General features: G+C 49.1%; 1 protein-coding gene across 2 annotated transcripts in view; it reads left to right on the top strand.

Annotated features, from left to right (window-relative positions):
• Window positions 1–19220, top strand: part of PLCB2 (phospholipase C beta 2) — a 47880-nt gene extending 28660 nt beyond the window's left edge. The window contains exons 17-32 of one of the 2 annotated variants that reach the window (XM_064453097.1): window positions 667–751; window positions 1165–1289; window positions 2330–2484; window positions 2922–3086; window positions 4188–4287; window positions 4588–4692; window positions 5753–5838; window positions 5936–6032; window positions 7418–7471; window positions 9026–9236; window positions 9482–9650; window positions 11358–11434; window positions 13611–13706; window positions 14807–14864; window positions 15352–15438; window positions 16079–19220. In XM_064453097.1, coding sequence (XP_064309167.1) covers window positions 667–751; window positions 1165–1289; window positions 2330–2484; window positions 2922–3086; window positions 4188–4287; window positions 4588–4692; window positions 5753–5838; window positions 5936–6032; window positions 7418–7471; window positions 9026–9236; window positions 9482–9650; window positions 11358–11434; window positions 13611–13706; window positions 14807–14864; window positions 15352–15438; window positions 16079–16351 — 1943 coding nt within the window. In that variant the 3' untranslated portion in view covers window positions 16352–19220. Of the gene's footprint in view, window positions 1–666; window positions 752–1164; window positions 1290–2329; window positions 2485–2921; window positions 3087–4187; window positions 4288–4587; window positions 4693–5752; window positions 5839–5935; window positions 6033–7417; window positions 7472–9025; window positions 9237–9481; window positions 9651–11357; window positions 11435–13610; window positions 13707–14806; window positions 14865–15351; window positions 15439–16078 lie in introns of those variants that run through there. The other variant, XR_010373181.1, reaches the window with a different exon arrangement.
• The last annotated feature ends 99 nt before the right edge of the window (window positions 19221–19319 follow it).

The raw sequence follows: 19319 nt of genomic DNA, 5'->3' as shown, positions 1-19319 counted from the left end.
TAAAAAGAAACAGGGCAGTGACATCTCTCTGGGCTTGCTTTGCTGCTTCTGAGGGCAGGGTTGGGCCCTCTATGTGACTGGCCTTCCTCTTCTGTGGTGGTTCGAGAGAGAAATGTCTGATACACAAAAGCACGCGATTTCTTTATATACAATAGGTTCCTCTAAACAGTTCCCGCATTTGGGTGTAGCTTTGAGTGAGCTGGTTTGATTGATGAAAGAAAGAAAAGAAAAAAAATAGGGGCGTGAAGAAGGGGAAACTGGACAAAATAAAGAACTTGGTGCAAGACACTGAATATTTAGATTTACATGGAATTAAAAGTGCAGGCAGGAGCTGTTCTCTAAATGTCACTGCAATCCAGGAAGAGATGGGCAAAATTATTGCCATTTAAGCTTTGTGAGCCAATCCTGCCTGGGCTCCATGAAGTTCCTGCCCTGTAGGGCACAACCATTGTCTCCCTGGTAAACATAAATAACCTTTTATGAAATATTATTATTCAGTCCCTTTTTAAGGGACCAGAGAAAGGTAAATTGCTTTGATAGTAAATGGTACCTGGTAGAAAGTGGGAGTAAACAGGCCAAGTGCGTCTCGGGTCCATCAGTCCCCACACACAGAATGGGGGCTGGACACGCCTTTCTCCTAAATGCTTTTTTATCTCCTGTTTCTAGAGAAGAACCGGAGTTACGTCATCTCTTCCTTCACGGAGTTGAAGGCTTACGATCTACTAACCAAGTTCCCTGTGCAGTTTGTAGAGTATCCTTTTGGCAACCTTTGTCCAGTGGAGTCGGTTGTATGGAGAGTGAAGCTTAGGTAGGGCTGAGGCGTATCCAGCTGGCTTCTGGTTTCAGGACCTGGTAAATTCTTCATCAGAGATATAACGAGTGCAGGTGGGGCATGACTTCCAGGGTGGCTTGGGGGCTGTTCGCAGAGATTCGTGACAGGACGTGTCCTGCTGTAGTGAATGCCAAGGCTGCAGATGCTTGTCCTTAGGTGGCAGGGGTATGGGAGAGGAGACTCTTGTTGCCAGAGCCTCTCTTACTTCTTGTCTGGAAGGCTCTGAGCATTTGGTAGCAGAGCTTAAACCATTTTCGTAATCTGAATACATGAGCTTAGCCCCAGGGTACACAAGGAGTGCTCCAGGCTTGTTTCCAATAGAGCAACTGCAGATACAACAAGCGCCAGATGAGCCGGATTTACCCCAAAGGCACCCGAATGGACTCCTCTAATTACATGCCCCAGATGTTCTGGAATGTCGGCTGTCAGATGGTGGCACTCAACTTCCAGACCATGGGTGAGTGTCACGCTGCCCTCCAGCTTCTGAGTGGGTGAGGCTGTGTGCTCGTCTTCTCTGCCTCTTCCTTCGCAGCCGTTTCCCTGAATGCATTTATTCTGTGTGCTCTCTCCCAAAGCAGTGTTCTCCTTCGGCTCCGTCTCCCACCGACCAAAAGCGCTTTCCTAGGCCCAGCACAAACCCGGCACGCAGTGTGCGGGATGCCGGTCACACACACACACACGGGCTTGCTGTCATCCAGCATCTGGCTGCTGTCTCTGGCTGTCCTGTAATGTGATGTCAGACTAAATAATGTGCATGAATGCATCAGAAGCTCCTGCTTCCCCTAAGCTGCTTCCTCTTTTGCGAGGCGGCAGGCAGAGCTCCATCTGCCTACAGGACTGGCCTGTCTGTGCTATTATTTCCAGTATTTTGACCTGAACAGGGAAGAAGGGCCTCTCCTTCCTGCACATCCAGCATGAGAAGGAGACAAAGAAAAGCCTCCAGAGAAAGCTATGCTTTACCCCTCTTCCTTCCTCAGAGGAGTGTCTAACGAATCGAGAGTGTAGGAGACTAGCTGTAGGATCAGTAGGAGGAAAAGAAGATGCAACTTTAAGAGGGAGAGAGAGCTTGGTTATGAAGAGGACACCATATTGAAGACAGGTGCAGAAACCACAAGGCAGTGTTCTCAAGAGAAGTGGCAGAGGAGAAGGTGGACTGAGAGGAGGCCCAAAATGAAAGAGAGGAGGAGTGGAGGTGTTCAGACAACTATTTACTTCACACCCAAAAATAGCGGGTACTTCTTAAAGTAGGTTTTAATTTGGTTCTACCCATGACTTATGGTGCAGTCATAAGCAAACCACTTACCTTTCTTACAACAGCTGCTGTAATATTTTTCCCTGTAGGGTGCTGAGAGGCTTAATTAGTTTTTGAAATGGCTTTGTGAGCCCTTGGCTAGCAGGGGCTGTAAAAGTACAGCATCTTTCAGCTCACTCGTAGCACGCAAGCCACCTGATGAGGTCCCATGGAAATTTTTCTCACTGTGTTCCTCTGTATGTCAGATGTCCCCATGCAGCAGAACATGGCTCTGTTTGAGTTCAACGGCCAGTGTGGCTATCTGCTCAAGCATGAATTCATGCGGCGCCCAGACAAGCAGTTTGACCCCTTCTCTGTGGACCGCATTGACGTGGTGGTGGCAAGTACCCTGTCTGTCACGGCAAGTACAAACCATGGTGCTGCTCCTCCCCTGACAGCCAGTTCCTGGCACCACGCATAGAACTGGCATCTACGTCCCCGCTATTTATTACCCAGTAGGGTTCTTAGTGGCAAATGAACCCGGAGAGTCCTGTGGGAGAGTGTTACCATAGCAACTCCCAGTCTTTTCACTATTTTAAATTAATCATAATCGCATGAAAATGGAAAATTAGCATCTGCCGCACAGAAGCAGCCAAGGCTGTGATGACGGGGAGGGAGGAGGTTGGAGGAAGTGCTGAAGCAAGAAACATGGGTGGAAGTAAAAGAAAAGCCTGTTGTGGATTGGAAACTGCAGCAGAAAAGATGTTTTGGGGTGGGAGAGTGACTTTGGGGTGAAGGTGTGGGTGGGTTCTTCTGTTCTTTTCAGCAGTTGCTAATTATGTTTCTGCTTGTTCGTAGATACTCTCTGGTCAGTTCCTCTCAGACCGCAGTGTGAAGACATATGTGGAAGTAGAGCTGTTTGGGTTGCCAAGGGACACAAAACGCAAATACAGAACCAAACTGACCTCCACTGCCAATTCCATTAACCCTGTATGGAAGGAGGAGGCTTTTGTTTTTGAAAAGGTAATAAGGTTTCATAGTCATTTAGACAGAGAATCCGTAACGATCCCGTTGGCCACAAGCACTGGCCCTCGAGAGGTCAGTGACAAGAGAAGGGACTCCCTCCTGGAGATCTCAGTCGTGGCTTTAGACACACAGGGAGTTTCATGTTGCGCTCTCAGATAATATCCCACAACAACATTTAAAACAACTCTCCATCAATATTTCCCTGTACAGACAAGGGGTAGCTGGGAACATTTCTGGAAATAACAGGCATCAGAAGTCTCCCACTTGTGATGCACTTCAGACTGAATTGACTAATCAGCTCTGAAAACTTCAGGCGCTAAGAGGCAGAAAGGAACTGAATGTCTGTGGTTAAACTGTAAATGAGAAACAGACAAACTGGAGAAGTAACGGGACCAGAGGGAGGTTTTCGGTTGTGCCAGAATGCGGAAAGCTGCCCTCTTGGTCCACAAGACTTCAGTGGTCACTAATCCAGATACAGGGTACAGGGACGTTAAGTCAAAGGTGATAGTCACGTCTGGCCGTTCTGCAGTGAGTTACGAAGGCAAAATACATGTTACAGAGATCACCTCTGTCAAGCACGCTGTGAAATAGCAGGTATTTTCAGCCTGCTTGGGATGTGGTCGATAAGTATTATCCTCATTTCAGAAAACACTTTTCAGGCTTCAATTCTGGCAGTATAATTTTTAGTTCATTTTATGGCAGAAGAAAATGGGGAGGAGGGAGGAAAGAGCCCCTATGGCAAAGTTACTGTGCTTGCTAAATTGTCCTTCCAAGTTCGTTCCCTACTCTGGTGAATTCCTTCGTGGAAGCTGTGCTTTGGAGGGTTTGTTGCCCCATTTTTTCCTTTAGGTAAACTGCCCTCCTGTGATCTTGTGCAGCCTCCCCTCTGAGAAGCCCGTGCTTTGTGGATTTTCTGTTAATTTAGTTACGTCTGCGATAAACTGTAGCTCTAAATTACAAAAATAGGCAGCGACTTCCTTGGAGAGATGGTGTTGTTTTGGTGGAAGGAGGAGAGAGTGAAGTTCTACTTAGTGAAGCCTCTATGCTGTTAGGAGTTAGAGCTCAGGGCGTTGGTGCCTCACTCTGTTTTTTCCTTAGATCATGATGCCTGAGTTGGCGTCTCTCAAAATTGTGGCTTGGGAGGAAGGAGGGAAGTTCATTGGTCATCGTATCATTCCCATTATTGCCGTGCACTCAGGTAAATTTTGTGGAAATTCCTTCTGGTTTTGTGCCCTTGAGACCTATCCACTGGAAGCTGTAAAGATATGATCATCTGCTTGTTTTCCTACTTAGTCTCCGTTCCTGTAGGCCGTGGAGCCTTCAAATTCATCCTATTATAGTCTTGGCTATAATATTAACATGGATTAACAGTAGCATGTAATTCCTTAATTATGTTCACCATGCCCTTCTGCGGAGACAACCTTTGGTTTAGTGTTGGAGCACGTAGACAAGAAGGGACAGACATTCTGTTAGCTTACCTCTTCTGCTTTGTCTTCAGGCTATCACCACATTTGTCTCCGCAGTGAGAGTAACATGCCGCTCACCATGCCTTCTCTATTTGTGTACCTGGAAATAAAGGACTACGTTCCCGATGCTTGGGCAGGTAGTACACGCTGGAATGCTGGGCTGGGGGGGGAGGTTGTTCTGGCTTTCTCCAAACTGTGACCCAGAAGCATTTTTCCAGCCCGGTGCTTTCCTGCTGCACCCTTAATTCTTTGTCAGGGTGGGACTCGAGCGCACGCCAGCATCCTGTCACACCCTTGCTTTCATCAGAAGGGAGTGGGTGCTGGCGCTGTAACTGTTACTGGTTCCCAGTATGGGCCGACGCGCGCATACCTGACGTGCAGTGCAGATGTAACTCTGTCTCTGGTTTGGAATGGATTGGTCTCTACTGCTTTTATTCAGTGGCAGGAGAGGTTTTCTAGAGTGCAGAGATGATGACTCTCAGGGACTGACAGCAGCAGGGTTTTAGGGAGCACAGGAGCGTTGTTCTTCCCTGTTTGAAGAGAGGGAGGTTCTTGCTGGTGCTGGGAAGCAGCAGTCTTCCTCTGAAAAGGGGAGGGTCAAGCAGTGGGAGATGAATCGGGAGAAGCCCCACTGGAGGTATTAACAGCAAAACTTCTAATGGCCATGAACAAAGCCATGCAGACTGTAACAGCATCAGCCACAGACGGTCTTGTGAATACTTCTCTTGTTTACTCTCTCTGCTCCTGTGTTCACACAAGTGAACCTTATTCATGAGGGAAATCCTGTGACAACTGATGGTTTTAAGACATATTTGTAAAAAAGACCAGGTTTATACAGCATTGGACTGGAATTACATGAATTGGAGGAATTCAAGAATGGACCTGAGTACAGCAGGGAGCTGTGCAGGTTAGGAAAGTCTTAACCTGGCTTTGGATTTTGGGAGCAGGACGCTCTTTTCAGCTTCACAGAGCTGCCCTAAATGTCAGCTGTGAGCCACTACCTCAGAGAGGGACCGAGGTGAAGACGGTCCCCTCCCTTTGTGCTGGCAGGGAGAAGCTTGTCACAAGTGGAGAATACAAAATCTCCCTTCTCCACAATTTCCTGCCCTCGGCCAGGGAGGAAACCAGAAGGCAAGGAAAATCAGAGTACAATGAGTTATTTGATAATCTGAGCAAAGACCTCCTTTTTGTTTCTAGATCTGACTATTGCTCTCTCCAACCCCATTAAGTTCTTCAGTCTGCAGGACAAGAGGTCTGTTAAGCTAACAGATGGCACGGTGGAGGTAGGTTTTCCCAAGTTCTCTTACTGTCTCTAAAAGATGTTGTGTGGATTCAGCCTGAAATAATAGCGCTTTGATTTACTTCTAATCTTTGTTTTAGAGGCTTGGCACACAGAGGAACTTGTCGTCTGCTGAAACTAACGGGATACCAGACTCGTCTGGGAAATTCAGCACTCCTTTTTCTAACGGGCCTGCAGGTAAAGCTGTGGATGTGGGGTGAGCTAAAAGTAGAAGGGAAAGCCTGTACACTCAAAAGGTTGGAAAGAGACAGTGCTGGATGGTGAAGATCCTTGATAATGGGGTCAGAACCTCTCAGGCCAAGTCACCAACTTAAATTCTGGTGCTTGTCATTAACGGCAAAAGTTGTAGGTATCCCCTGGCTCTAGGGCTGGAGCGAGTGCGACGTGCATACTGCTTTTACTCCACAACAGAAAAGTAATCTCAGGTACCTACTGAGAATTCCAGAAAACAAGCTGAAGGCCCAACTGGCACGAACATCGTCTTTTCCCCCTAGGGCAGGGCTGACGTGTCGGGGTAGTAGTGCTGTTTCCTGTGCTATCTTGCGCGCAGGCTGAGGACTCTGGCAGAGGACCTCAGTTTTCCAGGTTCAGCACAGAATTCCCTGGGAGAGAATGACATTAAGAGGGAACCACTGTCCAAGGAAGAAGTAGCCTGTGGAGAGATGTAGCCATCCGTCTTAGGTGTGAAATTGGAGGTTGGACACTGGTTTTGAGCAAAGACGTGATAATTCTGGATATTTCTGAGACAAAGGGTTTAAGGTCTGGCTTGGGTTTATCCCATAATACTTCACTGCTCTTCACCTCTTTGTTGTTCTTTTCAGGGGTCTCTTTCTTTAGATTACTGTTGATTTCTCTTTTATCTTGTGAAACTGCACTTGCGCCGGAGTCCGGTTGTGCAGTACTACAGAGCTTTAAAGATCATTAATTTATTCATCAGCTCAGCTGAACACCAAACTCTTTACAAGATCCATTACAAGTTCAGAGTGAACAGATCCTGCATCTGGCATTCTGCAGGAGTGGGAATGGAGCACGGTCCTATGTTTGGACTGCTAGATTAAAAGGGGACTCATTAATATAACGGGCAGAAATTACCTAATTGTGACCAATCAGATGAGTTGGAAAAAAGTTCTGGATTTGCTTGAATAGAAATCAGAACACAAAGTCAGCATTTCTTACTAGGTTTAAAGAAGCTCTAGAAGAGAAAGATCTTCCTGACAGTATGTTTGTTCCTTTCATACTGGCATCTGTTGGCCATTCTCAAATATCAGACCAGAACATCCTTCTCACCTGATCAAAACAAGTTTACATGTGCGAAATCATCGCTAGCAATGCTGAGCTAATATAAAGCAAATGCCTGGCGCGGCAGAGAATCCTGTTGCCTTTCTGCTGTGTTTATTAACAAGGTTCCCAAGCACTTAAGCATCTCAGCAGATTAATTAATTCCTTTGTATTCACACCAACATCCTTCAGGTGGCCCGTGTTCTTGGTGAGCTCTCCACTGCCCGTTTTCAACCCAAAGATCCAGAAGAGAACATAAACAGGAACCTCTTTTGTGCTTTCAGGAGCAGCGGCGTTCGCCAAGGACGAAAGCGTGATAGAAGCGATGCAGATTGCAGGTAACTCCCCTTGTGCTGTTCACGTGGCCCGAGGCCCTGTCGGCCACCTTACGTTCCTTCTCTGCCCGATTTCTGACTGGGATAGAGATGGGGCCTGTTTTGCAAATTCAAAAAGGCCTGACCCAACCCTGCCTGTTGTAGCCAGCACTAAAGACAAACCACATGAGTCTTTGGGCTCAGGACCTGGTTTCCCTGCCTGTGGCACAGCTGCTGTGCTGCGTGGCGAGCTCTCGGGCTGGGACCGAGCTCGCAGCAGGTTTCGAGGAGAAAAGAGGCTTGAAGTTGCCGTGGTCCGTGCCTTACACAAGGTGGGCCGCTGCCACCTGCACCGGCAGGTCAGAAGGGCTTTGGTCTCCTCCAGCTTTAGCTCCCTGAGGCCACTGGCTGCGGCAACACTGCAGCAAGTCAACTTTATAGCAAGGTAGGAGGCTGGAGCTGTCACACGAGTTCTGCTCTGGCCAGATTCGATGGTTCCTTTACCCTGACTAAACCAGAGGTGATGTGGCCGCAGGGAGTCTTCAGCACACGTGCACCCTCTGTAATATTGTGTTGTTCACCTGCTTTTCTGTGTCTTAATGCAGCGTGACACAAATCAATGCAAAACTCTAATAACCAGCGTGCCTAATCACGCCACAAAACTGAACTGAGGCACAAGAGAAACCTGTTGCACTCAGGATACGTTGCCAAATAAGTTTTGTTTTTAAGAGTTATTCCTGAAGAATAATGTTCCCCTGGACAGAGCTATGACTGCGTTAAATATGTACTCTGGTAAAAGGCAGGGGCATAGAGGGCTCTGGTTTGAGAGTCTCGACTCATTGACTGAGACACTTGCATTTAAGCTGTACCTTTGAGTTTCCTCAGGACGAGCCTTTTAGAAGGAGTTGGCCCTGCACAGCACAGCACTGTGTTGCAGACACACCCACAAGTTCTGTTAATTTTTACACATTCCAAGCTAAAATAAAAAAAGAAGTTACTTCCCCTGAGAAGATAACTCCCTGCGGCCTTTCTGCCACAGATAACCGCATCTGACGGGCTTGCTATTGGCAGATAACAAGTTCTCCAACAGTTCACAGGCATCCTTCCCCTCTCATTTTCATCTGCCTCAAAAGCCCTTTCATTTATTTCTCACAACTGAAGAAATGCCAGGCATTAACACTGGAAGGGCGGAATGCACCTGCCATTGTAACTCAGCTTTGCAAAAAAAAGCCAGCAATGAAATAACAAAGCTTTTCCCTTATGTCTAGAGCTGCCAACTAGCTTAACAATCGCGCTATCTTTGGGGTACTTGTGGGAAAGGGTGCAAGGCACAGGACAGGCTGGCGCGTCACCACCAGCATGTTCCTCTGGCCAAAATACCAAAAGGCAGCAATTCTTCTCACCATCCCCAACCACGCATCCACCAGATGGTGAACTGAGTGCGTGTAGTGCTGAAAAGAGGGAGGAAAAGCTGAACGAAGGCAGTGCTGAAAAACCCCATCTGACCCCAAAAGACATCACAGCGGGCTGGGAAATGCTGGGTGAGAGAAAACAGCCTCTCTTTATTTTTTATTTCAGAGCCTCAGACAGCCAGCCTCGCAGAACTGCAGCAGATGAAGCTCTTCATGAAGCTGCTGAAGAAGCAGGAGAAGGAACTGAGGGAGCTGGAGCGGAAGGGAAGTAAACGGAGGGAGGAGCTGCTGCAGAAATATTCTGTGCTGTTTTCGGAGCCTGTCTGCTATGGAGGCAAGAAGAGGATGATAAACACTAGGAAAACCCAGAAGAAGAGGTAAATACGGCATGGGGTCTCCAGCAGGGCCTGGGCTGTGGGTCACCTCCCCAGACCAAAGGAGAGGGATGGATCCCTAAGAGAAACATGGGCTCCCCTTCTCCGAAGGAAGCATGGAGTGGTGTGGGCATCCACGTCCCCCTGGGTTTACAGTGTGTCAGATGTCCCCACTGACAGGTGGGCAGGAAGGTCGGGGTTGTATTGGCATCTCCAGAAGCAGCACAGCTCCTGTGTCTGTTCTGCAGGAGTTTGACAACAGGTGATGTTGGTACATGTGCAAATCCTGTAGAAGTGGCAGAAAGCATTGATAGCCGAGTTTTGGAACTGAGAGAGAGGCTGGAGATGGACCTCATCCAACTGGGGGAGGAACACCACGATGGGATTCGAAGAAAGAAAGAGCAGCATGCCACAGAGGTAAGGACTGCGAGTGTCAACAGAAAATGTAGCCTAGGAGACCCCCTGCAAGGACAGCCTGAAAAACCAAGTCCTTCACTAAGCTGTGAGCTTGGAAATGTGGCCACAGGCCAGAGAACACCGCTCAGAGCAATTGTCAGGGCCTCGCAAGATAATTGAGAACGTAGACAGTGATGTTTATTTGTTATAAGCTACAAAAACCCAGCAGAAGCATTTTTAAAGTTCTGCAATTTGAAGAACAGAAACAGATCAGAACTGCCCTGGAGCACATCAGGCTCCATCTGCTTAAACTCTTCCGATAGCTTAGCTTGGGGTTAACATGGCATTTCTTGGCTTCACACGCTGCCAGCTGCCAACTCTGTAGGAGCACGGGCGCACGAGGCTGCACCATGCTTCTCATGGCTCCCTGCTGGGCACCATACCGCCAGTGCTGGGGTGACGCAGCTATGTGGAAACCCTGCGGGTTCACCAGTGGCAGCCGTCGTTACAGACACGCCGTAGCGGCGACCACGCTCGCCCCTGTCATTCAGCCAGGACAGGTGATGTGTGGGAACCGAGCAGCCACTGCCGCGTCTGTGCTGATAAAACGAAAGCCTTGTGAGGGACAGCACTCCTGGGGCCACCCCTTAGCACTGACAGCAGGGCTGGATCTCATCCCTCTTGAGATCTGGAAAACGTTTTGCTGTTTGACTTGGTAGACATCAAAGTAAGTGTCCATGTAAGGTGTCGCCAGTGAGTCCCGCACGTGCCTCAGTGTCTCCCACACCCTCAGGCCCCACCATCTTAAGCAAACGCCAGCAAGAGACACAGTAATGCCTGGAGGCAAAGTGGGGTCCACAAGATGCTGGTGGTAAATATGGCATACGCCATCTGCTCTGGAAGGGGGATGATTCCAGGATTTGGAGGCCTTTTCCTATCATTATTTTCCAAAGGAGTTTGCATCATGCTTTAAATCTTAGGTTTGCTGGTGCACTTAGGCTTGACAAGCACCTTGCAAGCTGTCTACAAGACTGGCTGGTCTAGCCTATACACAGCCCTGAGAGAAGGAAAAAAATCTGCTTCTTGAGAACTAGCCTGCCTGGAAATCATGCTTAGCACCAGAGAGAGAAGCCAAAGGAATAAAACATCCTTGTCTCACAGCTCTGTCAGAGACTGTGAGATTTAGTGGGCAAGGCTACAAAAAGGAAATAAAAACCTTGAGTATCACAGCCCGGCAGCCAGGGCTTTTCCTTCCAGGCTGTCTCTCAGCAGGCAGCCGTGCAGGCAGGTCTCACTGCACTGACGCTTACTCTGCCAGCAGTTTCCACAGAACTTTGTTTCCACAAGACAGGCCTCTCCTCTTGCTCGCCTCCCTTGTTTGGAAGGTAAGCGCTACTGCTGTTTCCCACCTACCCACAAGGGCAGTGAAGGTGGTGCTGCCTCCTGCACAGAGAGGTAGGAAGCTGTCCGTAAAGATGATCTAGAGGTGTGTGACGTGGCTCACAGAGTAGCCTTTGGAGCCTCGGTGGAGTCAGCCCACCAGCACGGTGCAAGCTGTGTGCAAATCTGAGCTCACCGTCGAGGTGCATGGGTTTCCACAAAGCCTCCCGGCTTAGCTGGCCCCTGGAATTCAGTGCAGGGAGGGATAAAGCTGGATCTGGTGGTAATTAGATACGGATGGCGTGCTGTGTCTCATCTCGGTTTGTTTGGTTTTCATCCCTTGAACAGCAAGTTACCAAGATAATAGAGCTAGCCAGAGAGAGGCAGACAGCCGAGCTGAAGGCACTGAAGGAGTCCTCAGAAAGGTAAGCTTAGTATTTGAATAACAAAGTAATAATGCATCGCTTTTACCTGGGGTAGCATTTTCTGCTGGAGCTCAGAGCATCGTACTACAGACAGTGGGTGAATGCAGTCGCGTTTCTTGTGCTTTGGTGAGAAATGGGGGCACAGCAGTGTGCCACGGGGTCTCACACAGGTACGCAGTGGCAGGGGTGGGAACACAGCTCTTGTCTTGTGATCTCCAAAACAGTTCGACTGACTAATTCAGAAAGATAGGGATTAAGGCTGCTGGTCACTGGATGTCGTCTCTGCCGCAGTCAGTACATCACGTAATCCCTTCCAGGGACTGATCGGCCCAGTTTTCTAAGCGAGTTGAGCATCTTGGCTCCAGTACTTAAATAAACTGGCAGAATCAATTCACCAATTTCTAGCCAGGCATTTATCCATTTGTTCCTGCAATAACATTGTCCTGGAGCTAAAATCCTTGCTCATTCCTCCCTCCTGTTAAATCCTCTCGCAGCCTTCCGTTGCCAAGTCAGGCAAAACTTCCTCTTTTCCTGCCCTCCATCAAGACAGATTCTCCATTTCAGCTATTCAGCATATTCAGACAAGACTAAGAAAAACAGGTCGAGTAGGTAGGTGATGGTTTGCTAACAATATGATGCCGTTTAGTAGAGTCACATCTACAGCTGGCTGGGAGGAGCCCCAGAAAGATGTAAAGATCTTGAGCAACAGGCAATAAAATAGCTGTTCAATTCAGTATGAATAAATACCAAATAACGTGGATGGAAAAAACCTACCTGTCGCTCAGCTGTCCACAGGGGTGAGCTATTATTGCTCAGGAAAGAGATCTTCAGCTGCTGTGGGTGCCCCTCTCCAACAGCTCATCATTCACAGCTCCGTGGTGGCCAACGTGGCAAATAGAATTTTTGGAATCGTGTGGGGAAAAAGGATTCAAAGTCAGCGTTATGCCACTAGGCCTGTCGCCACAGGGCAGTCGCTTTCTCAGTGTGCTGTCTTGAACAAGAAGCTCTGAAAGAGCGAGAGGGGGCGAGGATAGGCAGCAGTAAGGAGTAATTTCTGCACAAAAAGAAATGAAATAGGACTCAGCCTGGAGAGCAGATGATTGAGGGGGATGTGACAGAAGTGTGTAAAAGCATGAATGGTATGGAGAAGAAGAATAGGGAAGTGATTATTCACTGCTGCTCATAAGAGAAGAAACATGGGGCACCCAGCAAAGTTCTCAGGGGGTGCTTCTGTCACACGGCATGTAAACCGAGCTCTGCACTCAGGGCAAGGAGCTGCGACGTCCAAAGGTAGAGCTAACTGCCAAGGTACGAGAGGCATTCGTGGGCCAGAAGGGCATAGAAGCTGGAGGGTAGGCTGGGACCTGGGAAGGTGGAGGAGGGGAGGACGACCCTACACTTGTCCTCTGCTATGCTTCCCTTCAGCATGCGCTCCTTTGCTGGGGGCGGCAGGACACCAGTCCGAGGGGCCACAGTCGATGGCCGTTCTTACGTCCCCCTTAGCAGCTGTCCTGTTGTCATCGGTCTGTACGTGGTGGGCCAGGATGAGGTTCTGGTGGGGTGTCGGCAGCCTCTTCTGCCCTGCTGCTAACACCGTGCTCCGTCGGTCTCTGGCCTGCAGTTAGCATTTCTGATGGCCACCTATGCCTCAGCCAGGGGCACAGATCTTGCGTTCTCTGGGGTTCTTTTCAGCTTTCCTACTGGTTGATCCAAATGCCTTTGAAGTGTTTATGGTTTCTGCTTTGCAAGTCGCATCCCATTGTTTATGTGCCTTTCTGCTTGCCTCAGGTTGTCTTTTTAGGTCTGCTATACAGATGTGTAGTTCCTTTCTTTTTTTTCCCTTTCCTTTCCCCCCTTTTTTTCTTAAATTTAGCAGCGTAAGTACTTTCAGCAAGTCTCCTGCTTCTTGAGAGGAACCCAATGTAGGTATACGATACAACTTATTTATATAACGTGTTTTCTCCTGTCCCTGTGTTATGACTCGCTTTAAAAAAGAAAGAAAAAGTTACAGGACTTAAAATATTCATAAGACTTCAGGCTTTCTGTGGCACAGTCACTCAAACTGTGCTTTTCGGGACAGTAGAGCACTCCGGAGAGCAAACGCAAAGGGCATTTGCTTCAGCCTCTGGGGTTTGTAATCAGTCCTGTGTCTCACAGCACTCTCTTCTCTCCACAGCAATATTAAAGACATTAAGAAGAAGCTGGAGGCAAAGAGAGTGGACCGAATCCAAACCATGATTAGGAATACGAGTGACAAGGCTGCTCAGGAGAGGTACGGGGGGATGTTAGTGGGCCGGCCAGGGACCAGCGCTACTCTGTCATCAGCGCTACACGCTCTGTCATCAAGGGAAGCTTTCTAAAGCAACCAAACAGGTGGTGGCAGAGCCGTAGGGTCAGGGAAGGTGTGCTGGCCTGCCCTCACTCCCAGCTTAGCATTTTTCCCTCCGTTGCGTTCCGGTACGGAAGCACGTACGCAGTGAAGCCAAACCTCTGCTCCCAACTGCAGCGATACCGTCACACCTGCAGCCGCTGCCGGTCTTTTGTGTAAGGCAGGCGGCAAGATCGGGTTCACTTACTGGACTCCTGAATAGCCCGAGAGGAGCAGTGCCTTAGAAATGCCCCCGGGCCTGCCGAGGGAGTGGGGGCTTATATGGGAATGTGGGAGGTGTCGTTGCAGCTGGAGAAATTGTACCTTGGAGACAAGCCTCCCACGCGCCCGTCCCTTTGGCTCTCTTACGTGACATGTAAGCTTCTTGCCCCTTGCAGTCACTTCAGCTGATGCCTAAGAGCACTTCCAGATACTTCCTGCCTACCCTCATGCCTTGGTGGGTAATTACCTCTCCCTAGAACCAAAGGCAGGTCCCCCCCAGCCTCTCTGGGGTCTGTAATCAGTTTCAGCAGCCGTCTCAGTTAAGAGGTTGCGCTTAGGCGTGGAATGGCTGCAGCCTTCCTCCTCGTTTGTTGTTAGAAAAATAATGCCCTGGTACTGAGCCTCTCTGTTCAAGTACTGCACGCTATGAATCGGTTGTAACAGCTTCACGTGTTCAAGGGTACAGAAGAGGGTACGCTACCTCCTTTGCTTCCAGCCCCTAGCGACCTCCTTTTGCTTAAGCTGAAATACAAATAGCATTTTCCACCCAATTGTTTGGCTTATGTCTCATTCAAATTTGCTTGGTGTTTTATTTGCCTTCCCTAAAATTACAGCAACCCCTCGATGTGGGTGGATGATACGAGAATGTAACACACCTGTCTTTCTGTGTGGGCACCAACAGCCCCGTCTTAATGTATGGCACTTGATCAGAACCGATAAACAGGTTTTATATAAAGATAACAGATGGGTTATAGCTTTTTATACATTTCCTTTCTTTAAAGGTTGAAGAAGGAAATTAATAACTCTCACATTCAGGAAGTGGTGCAAACAATCAAACTGGTAAGTTCTCTGCCCCAGCAGCTCTGTTTTCTGCAAAACGGGGGTCTCGTGTACATCATCAGCATGTCTCACAGGCTCAGTGCGGGTTCCCCGAGGCATTTAAAGCCCATCAAGTTGCTGCTGTGTCGAGGGCTCTGAGTGCGTAACTCAGATGGCCGAAGTGCAGCTGAAGACAGCTACTACCCTTCCGGAGCTACTGCAGGGCCGTAAGGGTCTAGTCAGTCCTCGCCCCCGGCAGAGAGACCGTGCAAACAGCTGCCCAGGATATATTGCATTTCTAATTCAGGGATTTTTTTTCCCGAAGCACAACTCAAGAGCAGTGTAACCCCACGTCTATTTAATAATGTACAAATTGTGGATGAGGGGGATGCGGTGGCATGTGCTCTGTCACCCTGTGGCTGCTGCTATAAGCTTGGGATCGCTAAAGCATTTGCTTATAAAAACTTAAAACCCACTCGAATTTTTCTTTTATTTGTTCTTTTGAAAGGTGACGCAAAAGACAGCCAGGTATCAGCAGAAACTGGAAGAGAAGCAGGCAGATAATCTGAGAACAATCAAGGAGAAAGAAAGCCAGGTAAAGGCAGAGGTGAAGCTCAGGGTCAGTGCTGTTACTCAGTACAGTAAATCCAAAATACTGGAGGGGATCAGTCGTCTTTGCACATTCTTTAATTAATGCTACGCTCGTTCTCCACCCACACACTTCAGGCACCCACTCCGCAGTATGCTGAGAAAATGAATGACTTGGGTCTGTGTAGGATGCTGTAGAGCCACCTTCTAAGTCAGAGGTGCTGCACTCCTACACCCCCTGCGCCAGCACTAGCATGCACTAACCATACAAAAACCCCCCAAATTTAAAGTGGGATGGAGAGGTGTCTTTAGGAGAGATGGGTCTCATCCTTTTGCTGCTCAAACTCTCAAAACATGCAAAACGCATTCCTCCTCTTTCAAGGTTAATGTGCAGTGAACATGCAGTCTCAGTTCATCGAACTGCAACTCAGAGTCACGTAAACCAGCAATCCTCCCTGCTGTCATCTCGGGGGAGCCAGAGATTGCCTGGGGCTGGAGACAAGTCACTCAAGAGGGGTTGAGACCAAAATTGTGAAGCGCTAACATCTCATCACACTGGTCTCTCAGAGCAGGGGTTTATACCATTCGCAGCCTTATGTCTGTTTAGCCCCAGTGCTTGGAGACTGATTGGAGGTCTCTGTTTGCAGCTCCAGCAGGAGGCACTGGCGGAGTACGAGGAGAAGTTGAAAGCTCTGAATGTGGAGGTGCAAGAGATGGTGAAGAACTATGCAAAAGCAGGCTTTCCTGGAGAGCCAGAGACTCAGAAGGAAGCAGTGCAGAGCGTTCCTGAGGAAGAACAAGGCTCTGCAGAACCACCAGAAGAAAAGATCCCAGTGGCAGAGGTGTCAAGGCTTACAATAGCTGTGGCTGAGCCCCCAGGAGCTGAAACAGATGCTGAGATTGAAGAAAGCGTATTTTGAGAGATGCTTCCCTTCCTTGCTGTTCCATTTCCAGAAGGTTTATGGACGTATATAGTGAAGTTGAAGACCAGCTTGACACAAACTTTCCACTCTGGGGCTCTCCTGAAATCCTTCAGGAATTTACTACTTCCTTATCCTGGATAGTGGAAGTAATCCAAAGAGATCACCCATCAGAGAGTACTTCGCTCTCTTTGTCTTCCACAGCCTTAGCACTGAGGTATTTAAGCAGCACGAAAGGGCCTGTGGCTGAAGACAAGCGAGTTGTTGGCATTCACAGCAGCATCTACATCAATATTTTAGTCTGGAGGCAGACTTTGGTTTTTAGAGTAACTTCCCTCATCATTCATCCCGTGCAGCTCTTCACATCGGCACCATCTCGGAGCTTGGCGCCTTTGAATGACCCTTAACTGGGAGATGCTCTCCAGTAGCCCACGTAATACACTCCAGCCGGCTGAGAGCCGGCCCAGAATAAAGCCCCCCGAGAGACATGTAAGGGTGGGTGGCACATGCTCAGCAGCAACCATTGTCTTCTAAAGCGGCAGGTTGTCCTTCTGGCACCACTGCCTGCTCGTCCAGACACCGGCAAGGCCAGGCTGACAGACCCTCACACCCATTTTTGCCAGCTTTCAGCACGTCGGCATCCGCACAACGTGCTGCTGCAGAAGCGACCGCTGGTTTGTGCGTTACCAGCACCGGAGCTTTTCTTCTTTCTAGCCTCCCCGTATTCCCAGGGGCTGATTCTCACTCCTGATGGGAACTTTGATTCTCACAGGCCTTCGGGCAAGTCTCAGCTCTGGCTCCGTACCTCCTGGAGACCCTGCCAGTCTTGAGCAGGCTCCTTGGGCAGTTGCAAGGCATAACTGTGAGGCATCCGAGCGCCTCATCACCTGTTCCGGCTACCACAAACACACTTGCAGGTCTCATCTACAGCAATTCGATATTTTTAGAGCTTCACTGAAACTTTTTCTCATGAAGCTAAATTAGTTCCACGGTATGGGCTTAGGATAACAACAGTTAACAAAATTGCTAAACTTTTTGAAAATCGTAACGTTGCTCAGATAAAGAGCAGCCAGTTACATGGCCCGTGAGATTCCCTTACGCAGAAAGCTGAGCACGGCTCATAAGAAATCACAGTGAATTATCCATTTAAGTAGCAGAAAGCACTTCTCTGGAGCTGCTTTTACATGCTGCCATCCCAGTTAGTGACAACAGAGGGCTCAGCACTGGTCTGCAGAGTCTGGTCCTTGCTGCCAGGAGACCCACAGTCCTCACCTAGCCACGTTCTTCTTCATTCATTCCTCTGAATGAAAACTGCCCGGCCATGTGGCCTCGACGGGCAAATGGTCCCCAGCCTCTTTTAGCCCCAGCGCACACGCGCTGCCGTCTGGCCTCCCTAACCCAAAGCCTTCCAGCAGAGCACGCTTGGAGCTCCAGGGTCCCAACACCTTGGGCGTGTCTTGCGACAGAAGAAGGGTAAGTCCCTCTCAGCCATCCTTACACTTCCACTGTCCAGGGTGACAAAGCTGCCTTTTGTGAGTGCAGCCCTCGCGTCGGTGCCCCCTGCCTCCGCGCGTACGTCCTCTCACCTGTTTTATCACCTTGCGCACTGCCTGGCTTGGGCCAGAAAGTGCGCGCTCATCCAGAAGGAAGGCATGGGAAACATACAGTCCACTGCTTTTCCTAGCACCAGTTAAGACAGACTTTGCTTACGGAGCCTAAAAAAGCAGGAAAGAGCAGTAACTCAGTACCGAGCAGCCCCATCCTGGCCTTCCTCGTATCACAGCATGAAATAACCTTAGCCCAAGAATTGGGGTTTGGCCTGCCAAAACGTACTTGGCAGCAGGTCCCAGGGACCTTGCGCCATCAGGCACTTGTGGGCACCAGATGTCCCAAGTGTGGGGGGGGCCTGACCTGACACCCCCAGCCCCCCAAAGAAAGGGTCCGCCCACTCCAGCCGTACAGCTGTAAATGGCAAGACTTCAGTAAAAGAGGTGGGAGGAGACAGACTTAGGGAGCCAAAGGGAACCAGGAACTGCAACTGTTCTGTTACAAGTGCTTATCCTAGCCCTAAGATACTGTAGATCAACTCTTCCAAATTGGTCAAGGAAACAACAAAAACCAAAAGAACAACAGAAACCACCCATAAACTGCTGAAGGGGGGAGGGGTGTAACCCGCAAACCTCAGCCTGCGAGTGAGCAGAGCTGTGACTACTGCAAGCCCGAGCACCAGCAGCCACAGGAACCATGTGGTGGTGAAACCCTCGGTGTATTTATTTGGCTGTTCAAACCCCCTTTTATTGCCATGGTCGAGTGTCCTTAAGCCCAGCCATAGACGAGCAGCAGGTGAGACCATGGTCTTAGAAAAGGAGCTGCTTCCATCCTCTTGTTATTGCGCTCTTTGCCCTTATTTTGAGGCAATACTACATGAGCTGTGGGGCTGCCCAGAGCGACAGCCTCTCACCCCCTCCCCAAAACTGTGCGTGCCAGCTTGGCCCTCCCCAAAACTGTGCGCCATGCAGCAGTGTGACCACAGGCCCCGCTCACCCCGTCCTTCAGGTGTCTGTCGTTTCTGGCAGGTGAGCTCAGTGGTTGCTCTATGAGACCAGTGACACCTAAAAACTGCATGGATACCTGTATAATGAAGTGCTGCTAGTAAACAACCCACCCACCACCAAACCATAATGACCAGCTCAAGTAGGTGTGAGCGACAAGATGTTCCAAGCCTGGTCTGACAGCCAAGACAAGGCCATGCCTCCCCTGCGCTGTTACCGTAATACTGGAATTATGTATTGTAAATGTCTGACTTATTTATTTTCTAAAGAAATAAACCATTGCATTTCTTAAAAAAAAAAAGTAATTGGCTCACTCTGGGTTTTCCCAGTTGCAGTTAGTGGCTGTGGGAGCAAGTCCCCAGTGTGCACACGTGTCAGAGGCATCAGGTGCCCAGCGGTTTCTGGCCTCAGTTCGC

The sequence above is a fragment of the Phalacrocorax carbo genome, chromosome 5, assembly GCF_963921805.1.
Source record: "Phalacrocorax carbo chromosome 5, bPhaCar2.1, whole genome shotgun sequence".
Classification (NCBI taxonomy): domain Eukaryota; kingdom Metazoa; phylum Chordata; class Aves; order Suliformes; family Phalacrocoracidae; genus Phalacrocorax; species Phalacrocorax carbo.
The sequence above is the reverse complement of the archived record's forward strand: the minus strand, read 5'-3'. Positions and strand labels throughout refer to the sequence as shown.